Source organism: Sturnus vulgaris, chromosome 15 (genome assembly GCF_052056855.1).
Source record: "Sturnus vulgaris isolate bStuVul1 chromosome 15, bStuVul1.hap1, whole genome shotgun sequence".
NCBI lineage: Eukaryota > Metazoa > Chordata > Aves > Passeriformes > Sturnidae > Sturnus > Sturnus vulgaris.
Window position 1 is genome coordinate 13,985,383 of NC_142257.1, and position 13,181 is coordinate 13,998,563.

Sequence of the window (13,181 nt, forward strand, 5' to 3'; positions counted from 1 at the left end):
GGGTGAGGCGGCGGCAGCTGATTGGCTGGGTGGCGCGCACTGCGGCCGTTGGTCTTTTTGAACACCGTGCCGTGGGGCGGTAGCGCTGTCATGGCTTCCGCGCGCGCGCCGCTCTGCCGCCACCTTCACCGCGATGGGAGTGCTGGTACGTGAGGAGAGGGGGCAGAGGGAGTGGGGGCGAACCTTTTGGCAGTGCCCGAGGGGCCGGGGATCTGCCTCAGTGTGTCCGTTCCTGTGAGGAGCAGCCTGTAGCACGGTGCCTGAGGACCCTCTGGGTTTTCGCAAGGGGTCCCTTCTAAGGCAGAAGGTCCCGACTTCGTGTCTAGCCCTGGCATGCCAAACACAGTAGCGAACGTATATTATGTGCGTAGTAACTAAAACGATGCTAAGCCTTGCTGCTTCTTGTTCCATAGTACTGTGCTGTAAGAGGAACTTGCGGAGCTTGTCATGGCTGAGGCACTGCTAGCGAGAGCGTTTTCTGATGTACGAATCTCTCACCGTGGGACTTTGGCCGTAGATTTACCCTAGATATGTTATCAGACTCAACTTACCGAAGCTGAAAACCCTGTAATTTACCTTCCTTGTTCTTTGCTGTTCTAAAAATCTCATTTCTAGCACGTGCCCCTCTGCAAGGATCCCATACCGTTAAGCCATCAGATGAAGTGGGAAGTTTGCTGTCCTCTGAAGCATGCCAAGGGGTTAGGAAACAGAAGAGTAAGTAAAAATTGCACAAAACGCAATGATATCTTTAGATGTTATAATTGTTAATGCTGTTACTGCTCTGCTCCTCAGAAATTGGTTTCTGTTGCAGAGACTCACTGCTTACCTTCCAGCTCAAAGGAGCAGCTGTAAAAATATCTATTGGAATCTTCCAAAAATAGCTTTATATGTAACTTGTGCTAATTAGGGAGGTGCCTCTGGAGGTCAAATAAACTACTTATTAACCTAGGGTTTAGAGATATTTTCGTGCATTTTAATATCTAAAGCATCCTTTAGTCCAAAACTGACCTTATGGATCTGGATCATGGCAAGGAAACTTGGCAGAGGTGGAAATACCAGAAGTGTCTGTCTGCCACCTGTCTAAACTCTTGCCAAGTGGCCAGATGACTAATATTGAACTGGCTGATTGCAGTAAAAAAGTAGCTAGTATTGGGTTGTGAAGTTGATAGACTAACAATCAGGTGGAACGTTGTCTTTTGTACACAGTCAATTGACCTGGTATAGTTTGGTTACATTTGCTTCCCTGTGTGCATGCACACTCTCTTCCTTCACTATTCTCCTCTACATCCTTCTGCAGGTAAGATAAATCTGAGCAGTGAGAAGAGTGCACCCACTCCAGTAACTGCAAGGAGAGTCACATCTCTTGGATTGATGGTAAAACTCTGCTGTGGTGTCTGTAACACTGTTAAATCCCACCTAAATATCTCTGATTGCTTAAACAATGCAGCCCCTTCATACAATTCTCATTGATCTCCCCAAGTGAACTATGGAACATATTGTTGTATTTGTGTTCCTTAAGACCTAAGCAGGAAAAATGGAGTTGCTGTATCCTTGGGAATCACGTGATAATTAAATTGGGCCTACAGACAAGTTTGTTGTATTTGGTGCTAGACTCTTGGGATTTCTTTTCCTCTTGCTCACCTTCTGTAATTATGGTGTGGCTCCTTCTTTTTAAGGAGATCGTATTCCTGTTCTCATGGGCTGGGCAAGGCAGAGTGGGAACCTGGTGGTGAAAGAAACAGGGAGGGGATGATACCACATGTACAGGTTCTCAATGTCCTATGCAAGGATATAGATTTCAAGATTAATAGCTTAACAAGCTGAAAAATGATAATCCTGATGTACTAATTAAATTTATGAGTATTGATGATGTAGGATGATACTCTGCAAAGAAACCTGAGGTGAAGTTGTTAAAATGTTTTTATGAAGCTTAGGGATACTAAAGTGTCCAACTTTGTTAATCTTCTTCCTGTCCCTGTAGTTATGAGCTGTTCAGAGTAATGCTGATGAGAAAGTATAAGGGTAAACCCCATCCTAACCTGATACTTTTCTGCCCTGTCTGGGAGAGACAAAGGTTTGCTATTTATGTGGTGTGTATCTTTGTAATGTTGTCTGTATGAAGCACTCACTCTTCTATTTAATTGTGCTCAGCTACTATGAAACTAGAGATTTCTAACACATCTCCCTTCCAAAGCCAGGTAATGGGGTTGTGAAGACTAAAAAAGATCTTATGCTTACAAAAGAGAAAAAGAAACAGAAGGCACTGGAGAAGGAGGTATGAATCCATTATATATGTGAAATCCTGTAATGCCTCCCACTTAGAATAAAGAAAAATGCAAGCTGATAAAACTGGCCTCTTCTGCATAATGCATCATACGAATAGTTTACAAACATCTCTGTGCAAAAGAAAGATTATCAGATATTATGAATGTGTAAAGCTAATGGAATTGCATTAATTCCTGCTGATTTTGAGTAACTATTCTGTCAGTCTTTTCAAAAACAGAATTAAGTCCTCTGTTGGCTGCTCCAAAAAGGTTCTGTTTTATTGAACCATCTCTAGCTGAATTTTTTTGCTAATTGATTAAAAGTCTGGTTTTAATGCCCAAGAGACACCCTAAAATGTATCAGTATACTTCTGTGTGCTAATTGATGCCTTGTGTCTCAAATGTCACATTCTGCTTTTTTGTCTGTCATAGCCAAAAAGGAGAGTTGGCTTCTGTTGCCCATTAAAGCTAAGACTATTCTAATTTTAACATGTTGTATTGGCTCAGTAGCATAAAATAATTCAGATGAAACATTGCTATTGTGTGGTGATTCTGTTATTTCCTTCCTGTGAATGAGAGTTGCAGATACATATTCTGAATGAAAGTAAATACAGTTTGGATACCTATGCCTGTGGTTTACTTGGAGGGGCTAAGCTAATGATAGTAGGAAATAAAGAAAATACCTTATGTTTTAGATTCGTGCATTAGTGAGAGAACGTGGAGAGCAGGATAAAAAACTTCAGGCTCTGGATGAAGACCTTGTTAAGATTGAAGCAAAGCTGAGTGCTGCAGTTCAGGAGAAAACCTCTCTCTCGGCAAATGTTGCATGCCTGAAAAAACAGCTTCTGGAGATAACAAGAAGCAATGAACTACTAAAGTCAAAGGTATTCAGACAAATAAGTGCATCTTTGCTTTGCCTTTGCTGTTATTGAGCTTCCTGTACATGAGGAAGTTTTAGTTGCTGATCAGCATCTGTTTTGATGTAGAGCATGTCTGCTTTGGGACCTTGTACCCTTCTGTCTAAACACAGAGCAGGAGGGGAACACTTGGAAAGGGTTGTGTGAGCAGCAATTCATACAAAGGAATTACACATTTATCTTCTTTTCTAACAAGCTGTCTGAAGATGGTGTGCAGAAGAAAATGAGCAGTCTGTGTATGGAGTTGATGAAGCTCAGAAACATGAGAGATGCTAAGGAAAAGGTACGACTATTTGCATAGGACAGTAATTCTGAGCTGCTGCAGAAACCAGTGATTCTCAGTATATTTTGAAGCTCTTGGAGGGAGTTGCTGTTTAACAAGAGGCTGATATCTTTACAGAGGGATACTTGGAATCACACTAAGCATCATAGCTGGTGCTATCATTAAATGGGAGTGATGATTAAATTTCAGTTCACCACTGTTTCTTCCACAATGCCTTTTTTTAACTAAATCTGATTTTAATGTTAATATGTGTGTTTTGTTTGTTTTTTTTAAGACTGCACTGGCAAAGCAGGAAGACATGGAAATGAAGCTACAGGAAGTGCAAAGGAATCTAGAGCATTCAAAAGGGAAAGTAGCACAGTTACAAGAAAAACTGTAAGTGCTAGGAAGGGAATTAGATGAGATGATATGACCTGGCTGTGTTTCCATGCTTATCTTTTGTGGTAGCCAAAATCAAGGCTGTATTCCTACTGAGAAGGAACAGACATTATCAGTGTTTGTAATCTGGAATAAATAGGATGGACTGAAGTTCTACCAACTGCTGAGGTTTGATAAAACAACCATTAGAGACATTGTTTCTCTAATGTATCTAACATTTTTCCAAAAGACAAACTGTATCATGTCAACCCTTTGTCTTCCAGTGTGGCATGGGTGGTGTTTTCTTGGGTATGGGGTAGGGAGGAAAGACATACCTCTTTAGAAAAGAATTGTTCAGGTTGGAGGAGGACATTTTGTATGGATGGGCTATTTCTGGCCCTTTAAACTACCAAGTTAGGAATAAGCAAGAATAGAAAAGCATTAAAGCAGGAGCTGAAATCCTAATTCAGCAGCCAGGCATTTGGCATGGATTTGATGAACATATGTTCTCCAGAGAAGTGCATTAAAGAGCCATTGTGGTCCCTTCAGAGCTGTTTTGATGTAGACAGGTGCTTGAAGAAAGGAAATTGCCCAGTCTCTTGGTTTCAGCAGCTCTATGTAAATAGAGCGAGTTCTAACTCAGCACTCTCTAGTCGGCCAAAAAAAGGCCATGTGCTGCACAGTAACAGTGCACTAATGTATAGCCTATTGCTGAGGATAGTGACCTAGGATGAACTTCCAAGCTATATTTAATGTCAGGTTGTCACAATTGGCACTGTGCACCAACTTGGCTGTTAAAACACACAAAGGTAATAATGCAGGTAGTGCAGGTCACAAAGCGAGGAGATGCTGATTTGCTACAAAAGCTACATTATGTTGATGCGTTATTATGTTTGTGGCATATTGTTCATGGCAAAATGTGGCTTAGCATCTTTACTGCATCATCTCTACTACATCATTTACTACAATGAGAAGACTATCTGGAACAGGTATGAAAAGAGGATAGAATCACCTCTTAGAGCCAATATCACTTTTTCAGCCAAACTGGGAGATGTAAAGTATATGTTACTACTTAACTCTGAATTTGCCTAAATATATGTCATAAAAACTGTCGGTTTTAGGTCTGCTACTGAGAGAGAGAAAGTTGAAGAAAAATCTGACACTGAAAAACTCCTGGAATATATTACAGAACTCAGGTAACAAAAAATTGTTCTTCTTGGAAACCAACAGTCCTAAACACTTTCGTTTGTGTTGATGTGTGAGCTTACAAACAAAATTTAGCGGTAACAAGTGCCTGAATTTTCTTCTACAGTAGTGTTGCAGAAACAGCTAAGAAATACAAACTGGAGGTCACCCAGATGAAGGAGACACTGAGTAAGAAAGACCAAGATATTGAGATCCTGAGGAATACCCTCAAAGCAAAAGAGGAAGAATCATGTAAACTGATGAAAGAACTTAATGAGAGGTGTCAATTGCTTCAACAAGAGAAAGGTAATTATTAGTTCTTGTACACTGTTCCACTTGTGGGATCACTCACATGCCTTAAAGCATCTCAAATAGGTGTTTTCTAAAATGTCAATTTAGACTGGTTTGTTCTAAATGAGAAGTCAAGTCTCTGAGCTCCAGCTAGAAATACCAAGGAATGTTTGTAACAGCAATCACTTCACATCTGACATCTGTTAATTGGTGTTTCCATAGAGGGTAACTTAGATGAATACTATACAATGGAAATTGTAGGAGTGGCTTTAATCTGAAAGGCGAACACTAAGAAGTTCTTGTTCTTTACTCTTCACTGAGAAGCGGTATAATATTGTGTGAATTCACTGCTAGCAGCTTGTAGGTTCGTTGAGGTGTTGGGAATGTGGCAAGGATGCTTCTTCACCTCCTTACTCCTTCTCTCCTAACACCAGCAGCTCTGCAATCTGAGACATATAATCAGTTTTCTGCGTACTGTGACTTCTGTGTGCTGGTTTGTGGAAGCAGCTTTGGGGAACTCATGTAGTTGTTTTCCTTGCCATACTGCTCTTCTGGTGAAAGCTAATAGCTTGGTCCAAACACTCCTGCTGTTAAAATTATTTTGAAGTGGTATACATCAAGCCAATTTTGAGGAGTTTCCAAATGGGTTTGTTTTGTGGGAGGGTTTCTTTCCATGTTTTTGGTAGTTAGGCAAGGGAAAATCAAAGATGGAATGGAAGTATTATGAATAATACATATTGTAACTATTTGAAGATAGAGAAGGGAATTTGTGTTGTATTGACAATTTTTCTGTACAGAGAAAGAGTTGTCAGAGGCCAAAGGACAGTTCCTGAGTATGAATGCTGAAATTGAAAACTTGAAAAAAAAAATTGATTTGGTGGAACAAGAACACCAAAAACTGCTTCAGAAGCATCAGGAGGTCATCTCTCAGCTGCAGCAAGAGAAGGTAAATACAGGCTATAAATTAGTCTAAAAGTATATTGTATTCCCAAGGATTGGTACTAAAAATTGTTGGTTTGGTTATGCATAAGATGTGCATTCCACAGATTAGGTTATCATTAATATAACAAAATGGGTACTGGCCTGCAGAACCTTGTGTAATTTAATAGGTCTGAGAATCATTGCTGGTGGGATGGGGGTTTTGGTTCTTCCCATAGATTTGAAATTTAAATACTGCAAGTTAGCCCTTTACTACCCAGAAAATACTGGTAGTTTTAAAATCTGTGGTACGCAGGAGTCATCTGCATCAATGCAGCAGAAGTTACTAGAGTTTGAAGATGAAGTAAAAAGTGAGAGACATCTTCTGGAAGAAGAGCTGAATGATACCATGAAGGAGCTGAATAAACTGCATGTGAAAGAGAAGAAAGCTGAAAAGCTGGTGAAGCGACTGGAACAAGAAATTAAATCTCAAGATCTTGAACTTGCACAGATGAAAGAAGAGTTGAAAGGGTTTGTGAGAGTAACTTTCTGATTCAAGCTTTGAAAGGAAAAATGTTAAATTAGTAGTGCAAACAGAGCTTCTGAGCCCAATTCAGGTTTTAGAGACCTGAGCAGATCTGAAGTTATTTCTTGCTGATTGTTGATTACTGTTAGTGATGAGCTCTAATCACTAGTAGTAGTAACTTGAGTCAGTTTTACATTGTTGTAATTTAAAACAAAAAAAAAGCCAGATGGGATTTGCTTGAAAGGCTGGTATTGTAGTGCTCTGACCTTGCTGTGCTGGGTAAGCTATGTGCATGTTCTATTGGCTATGTCTTTTCTGGAGAAGGCAATGAGAAAAAGATTTAAGGCGGTTGTTTCTTGTTTAAGTTTACTATTAGGTCTTCAGTCTATTCTATAGCTTGGAAAATAAAGGGAGGGGGAAATCCTTAGTAGTACCTGTTGTGAAGATGGTTGTGCTTTAGTATGTGAGAAGTTATTGGTTTGTCACCATTAGTTTACTGCTGCTGCTTCAAGCCTTCTCTAACTGATAGCAGCATTTGGTAATGTGTTCACGCATCTCTCCAATGTGCAATGCTGAATTTTTATTTCAGGAAGAATGCAGAGTTGGAGCAAATCAAGGCAATGCATAGCAGTGTTGTATTGAAAATCCAAGAAGAGCACAGCAATACACTGCAGAAACTTGAAAAAACTATTGCTGACTTCGAAAGGTATTTAAGTTTTATTAATGTGTGGGACAGGCATTATCTCTAAGATGACAATAAAATGCCCTGTTCATTTATGTGCCTTGGTACTTCACACCGCATGCAAGTGTTGGCATGGCATCAGAGTAAAGGATTTTGCAATGGTATTTGGTGGCATTAAGAATTTATTTCTTGAGTACTAGGCTAAGTATAATAGCACAGTATCACTGTCCAGTTCAGGAAATTGGATATTTCTTCTTCCAAAATGTAAACAGTTCAGTGGTCTTGAATCACAATGATATTTGTAACTAGTGATGGTGTTCTTGGCACTGAAATATCTTGCAAAAAGACTTGTATTGACTCAAAATTTGCACTGAATTGAGAGTAGTTTTCTACAGTTATTGCAGTTCTTTTACCTTAAAATATTCAGGTTTAGAAATTATATAGAAAGTGATACTGTTATTACTAGGTGTGTGTGTCACCTATGAAGGATCCTGTGGGATATTTGCCAATGCAAACTACACACAGCAGTTGCTTTGCAGCTTAAAATAAGCTTCAGAGAGAGTAGGTCCTTCGTGTTTTAAAATACCTACAAAAACATTGTAATATCTGTATCACAGAATTTGTCATAGTTTTACTACTTATGGCTTTATGGAACTGTGTTGTGGTATCTTTCTTACACTTGGATTTACCACTGCCACATCTCCAGATTATAAAATCTTTGATACTTGCTAGCATGAGCTTGTATTGCTCTTGTAAGGTGTGAATACGTAAACCTGTATTTTGCCTGAAGTTACAAGATTTTTCTCATTTGTACTGTAATGCCAGCTATAAGAAAATATCAGCTGAAGAAATTTGCAATTTTAAACTGGAGAATACTTCTCTGCGAGAAGAAGTTGCCAGCCTAAATAAAGTAGGCCAAGAGACTCTGCAGTTGCTTCAAGAAGCAGAATACAATAAAAACAAAGCAAATGAAGAATGTGCAAGGTACTACACAAAAACTTTTCCTTAAGCTAAGGAATGCAAACTAAGGCTTGCCTTTCTAACTAGAATGTCATGTCGTGCTCTAGATCAGATTCTGCTTTTCCTAGTGCAGAAGATTTGAAAATACTGACAGACAAAATTTATTAAGTTTATATGCGTTAGGAAAGTGGTCTGTCCAATCAGTCGTTTTGACTTTTTTCTATATGTGGAACATAGAGGAAAAGGGAAATATTTGAATGAAAGATGTTGGAATATTGTCTATATCAGTGTAAATATCAGTTACAGTGACTGCTCTGCAAATAATATCCCCAGGGGAGACAAGCAAATACATAATGCAGAACTTGCTCTTTGCCACTCTAGTCTGAATGATGTCACCTCAAATTCTGCTCACAAGCAGATGCCAGTTAATCATCCATGAATTGCCACACTGTGGTGATGTAAACTGAGGTCATCTCTCTGCCTAATATGAGGCACCACAGTGCAGCTGATGAGAAATAACACCCAAGAAGTTGTGTTAGGCCAGTAACTGAAGACCTGTTTCTCTGACTGTCTAACAGCAATTTTGCGATCCATGTTCTCTATGGTTCTGTGCTGGTTAAGACCCTGCCCTTTCTTTCCTCCCACCTGTTTAATGTCTCCAATTTCCATTAAAGCTGATAAAAGAAAAACAGAAGAGGTATTTCCTAGCTGAGGTGGCAGGGAAGACATGGAACTAACAGCTGGGGGTGGGCGCACCTGCAGGCATCGGTCTTGATTAGTTCCTTCTTGAGCAAATCTCTGCATGTAAAGCCTAACTACTAAACTGCTAAAAGCTGTTGGTATTGAACAACCTTAAATGAGCAGCATGATCTTTCTTTGCTTCAAAAGGACTGCTTGCATCCTTACAGGAAAAGGTAAAAATGTTGCTTATTTTAAACTTAATTGCCATCTGTACTACTGTTTTCATTGTGGCACTGTTTGTGCAAACCTTCATTCCAGTTCTACTAAGAGCTATTCCACCATGTTAGATTTAGTGTAGTGGAAAAAAAGTAAAACACAAGGGCTTATTAAGAAATTATGGTATTTTCCTTAGGATGCTCTTAGAAGTCCAGACCAAGCTTGCACTAAAAGAAGCAGAAACAGAGAGAACAAAAGAGTCTTGGCTTGCACAAATGACTAAACTTCAGGAAAAACTTGAGAAGCAAACTGAAGATCTGAAAAGAGAACTTGAAGCAGAAAGATCAAGGTGACTTTCTCAAATTTAAACTGCATATGATGGTACAGCCAAGTTTTATTGGGAGGAAGAGCTAACGAGGAACATAATAAAACTCTGCTTCTTGCTTTTTAGGAAAACCATAAGTGAAGATGTGACCTCTAGCTTAAAGGAAGAGATCAAGACCTGGTGTAAACTGTATGAAGATTTACATAACAAAGTTAAGCCTTTTCAGGTGTGAAGTAGGTGTTTGTTAGTATCTGTTGACATAAAACTTTTGTAGTTGGATCAAGTTCTACTCTTGAGAAGTAAATATACTACTTCGCATTCAAAGGTGTTTATTCCGTGGTGGTTTCCTAAGTTACTATCCAATGAGCCAGCTATTCCCCTTCCCAAACTAATCTTCCTTGGTAGATTTCAGTCCAGTAAAAAGTTATGCTTAGTTGAAAGATTTCTAAGATGTTCAAATGTATTTCAGCAACAACTAGATGCTTTTGAAGCAGAGAAGAATGCACTCCTGGAGGAGCATGGGGCAGCCCAAGAAGAGCTGAATAAACTGAGTGATGCATATGCTAAACTACTTGGCCACCAGAACGTGAAGCAAAAAATCAAGCATGTTATGAAGTTGAAGGAAGATAATGCCCACCTGAAGCAGGTTTGTGAAATGAAAAATTAGAAATCTGCAAGTTACTAACGTGCTTGATCCTTTGTTTGTTGCTCTGAATATTTATGGACTAATCCCGCAAGCTACTTTCTTGGTTCTTAAATTCCCTGCATGAACCAGATTACGATAAACCACCAGCCTCCAGAAATGCCACATGTTTTATTTTTGACTGAATTTACAACATACAGAGGGATCAGCAGTACAAATAAATACCTCTAGTCTCAACTTGGTTGGATTTTCTTACTTTTTTTTGGGGGTTCTAGAATAAATTGTCTCCTGAAAGTTTCAAACTTGCATACTGCCTAGTGGTGTTACACCATACCTGTACATGCCGCTGGTTTCTCTACACCTGTATGTTTGAGTTGGGTTTTAAGGCCACCAATAAGTGTTGATGTTTAGCATTAGGCAAAATGGTTCCCTCAGTAAGTGTTGAAGCAAGCTCTTCTGTTCTTCATCTAACTTCCAAGTATTGTTTTCTCTAGGATGTCTCAAAACTGCGTGCATTGCTAGCCAAGGAAAAGCAAACCAACAGACATCTTCAGGAGCAGCTGTGTGCAGTCCAGGGCATTAAGCATTTTGATCCTTCCAAAGCTTTCCAGCATGATAGCAAGGAAAATATTCCTCCAAAAACACCTTTAAAAGAAGGTACGTTCGTTATTGACTTGTACCCCTTAAGCTTAACCAAAGAAGGTATGAGAGTCTTGCATAGTCTGCTGCATCTGGAGGAGGTGAATAGTGTCTCTTGTTTCACAGCAGATGTTGGTGTCTTCATCAATGGGGCACTCTCAGTGTACTTTCCATCCCAGATCCTTAAAACCTGAATAGGTGGTGTGTCAGGTCAGACAGCAAAGCCGTTTTCCTTCTGTCACCAGCTCACATGTTCCTGTTGAGGAGGTGACAGGAAGTGTCTCCTGCACAGGTCACAGGGTACAAGTGGCTCAGTCAGACCTTTGTACCCTGGTTCTTTAGCTGCTACCTGGCAGGACCTTACACCACTGCAGGTGTCAAGGTAAGATGCAAAAGGTCTGCAGATAAATGTGGAGTGTAGGACAAGATGGAGAGAGCATGGGGGCACACCAAGGGAAGCAGGGTAGGGGAGAGTTTCATTAGAGTGTCTGTTCCAGGGTTTGATATCTTGGCTTCCCTGTGAGATTCAGTGTAGGACTTTCTATCCCCCCGGAGAGAAGAAATTACTTAATGTGGTGGGAGCAATAGGTGAAAAACTCAAACTTAGTAACATTTTTCCATTGCAGGTAATAAAAACAAAATTTGAAGTCTTCTCAATATTAAGAAAATAAATCACCTATAAATTCGTGTGCTACAGGAGACTTTCAACAGAACTTCAAGTTCTTCAAGGTGAACTTGGATGCTGTATATAATACAAATCAGTAGGAGCCTTAGAAAAATGACCTAAAATTATGTATTTTTAGAAAAACTGAGTTTTCCTGAGAAGCAACAGGTGACAGCATGTTCTTAACTCCTGGTATCATCATTACAGGCATGAACTCTGAAAAGTGTTCACTGTTGCACACTTTGGATATGCTGAGGCTGCTTAGTTAGGTTTTGAGCAGAACATTTTAAATTTGGAAAAGGAGAATAAGATTACAAATTAAATCAGGTTTAATATAAGTTTTTTTATTTTTATATAAAATTTTTTTTGCATCTATCCCATATATACAATTCTATGTTAAATTAATTTTGCTGTTTTTAGCTGCCTTGGTACCAATGGCATCAATACTGTCAAGAGACCCTTTTACTTCTGTGGCCTACATGCTATAGAACCAGTGTAGAAATGGGACTGTACACATAATTTTTATATTCTACAGGATCTATATTCAGTATACACAAATTTAAATCCTGGGACTAGGTGTTGCAGCTGTTGATCTTCAGAAGAGCATTTTCAGGTCAAATTGACTGCATTTATCTAAACGTTTGTATACTGTGACTAAGATTAGTGTCTTAAGAGCAATGCTGTGTCCACTGGACTCTTAAACTGCCACAAAATCTTTGTAGCCAGCTGTGGTAAGTGATCAGTGCTACAGCGACAGGGAATAACAACAGAACTTCTCTCACTTGGATGGGAGGACACCCGAGGAACTCACATGCCTTGTGTGGACTGGAATTTTGGCAAAGGAGAAAGAATCTGTTAAACTGCATTTAAAATTAAGAACACTTTACCACAATAAAAAATTTACATTAAAGAATTTGTCCATTTCCTTTGCAAACCAGGGATAAAACCCAAAATTACATTACAGTGGGATTCATCTATACTTTTTTTCTAGTCTTGTCTTCAAAACAAAGCCCAATGCCAGTCTTGCCTCAAAAACTACATATTCTGTAGTCTTAGGGAAATTATTTAACTGAACCGTACAATACATACAGCCTGAAATTCTCTTATTTCTCTTAATACAAAAGTAAATACTGAATTTAAGTCAAAGATGGAACTGTGTTTTTCTTATTGTCTGTGCAGCTATCTTGCACAGAGCTTCTGCACAGGCAATACCCACAGCTTAGCTGGTAGCATTTATTGCCATTTGTGCTGACATTGTGAGCTTACAGAAACTTCAAAATTCCTAGGAAATTATATACCAACAATGCACATTAAGTCCAAGGAAAGAAGTTGCTAGATGTTGTCTGTTAATGTCATCTTTGTGCATTTGCTGGATTACTTGATCCTCTGAAGATTGAGGATGAGGATTAGTTTCAAGTATTTTAATTAACAGAGCACTTGGTATTCAGCCTGAAGTGTTGAGAGATATTTTGATTTAAAAAGTTATTAGAAGCATTTAATACTGTTCTCTCCTTGTGGAAGAAAAAATTAAGGTTTTCTTGTCTGAAAGATGTAAATAGAGTAAAAAAATTGTAGAGGAAGCAGGCATTTGTCTGAATGTTAATGGAAGGTTCCACCAAACTCAAAACAT

At 39.1% G+C, this 13,181-nt stretch overlaps 1 protein-coding gene across 1 annotated transcript; it reads left to right on the forward strand.

Moving 5' to 3' along the window:
- The first annotated feature begins 22 nt into the window (after window positions 1-22).
- On the forward strand, window positions 23-12,464 carry HMMR (hyaluronan mediated motility receptor). The gene is made up of 18 exons (XM_014877368.2): window positions 23-145; window positions 616-714; window positions 1,298-1,374; window positions 2,195-2,275; window positions 2,960-3,148; window positions 3,378-3,464; window positions 3,739-3,839; window positions 4,943-5,017; window positions 5,134-5,312; window positions 6,095-6,243; window positions 6,532-6,746; window positions 7,331-7,447; window positions 8,249-8,407; window positions 9,477-9,629; window positions 9,732-9,831; window positions 10,075-10,251; window positions 10,743-10,905; window positions 11,514-12,464. The coding sequence occupies exons 1-18, from the start codon at window positions 91-93 to the stop codon at window positions 11,531-11,533; spliced, it is 2,196 nt and encodes a 731-aa protein (XP_014732854.1). The 5' UTR covers window positions 23-90; the 3' UTR covers window positions 11,534-12,464.
- Window positions 12,465-13,181: the final 717 nt, after the last annotated feature.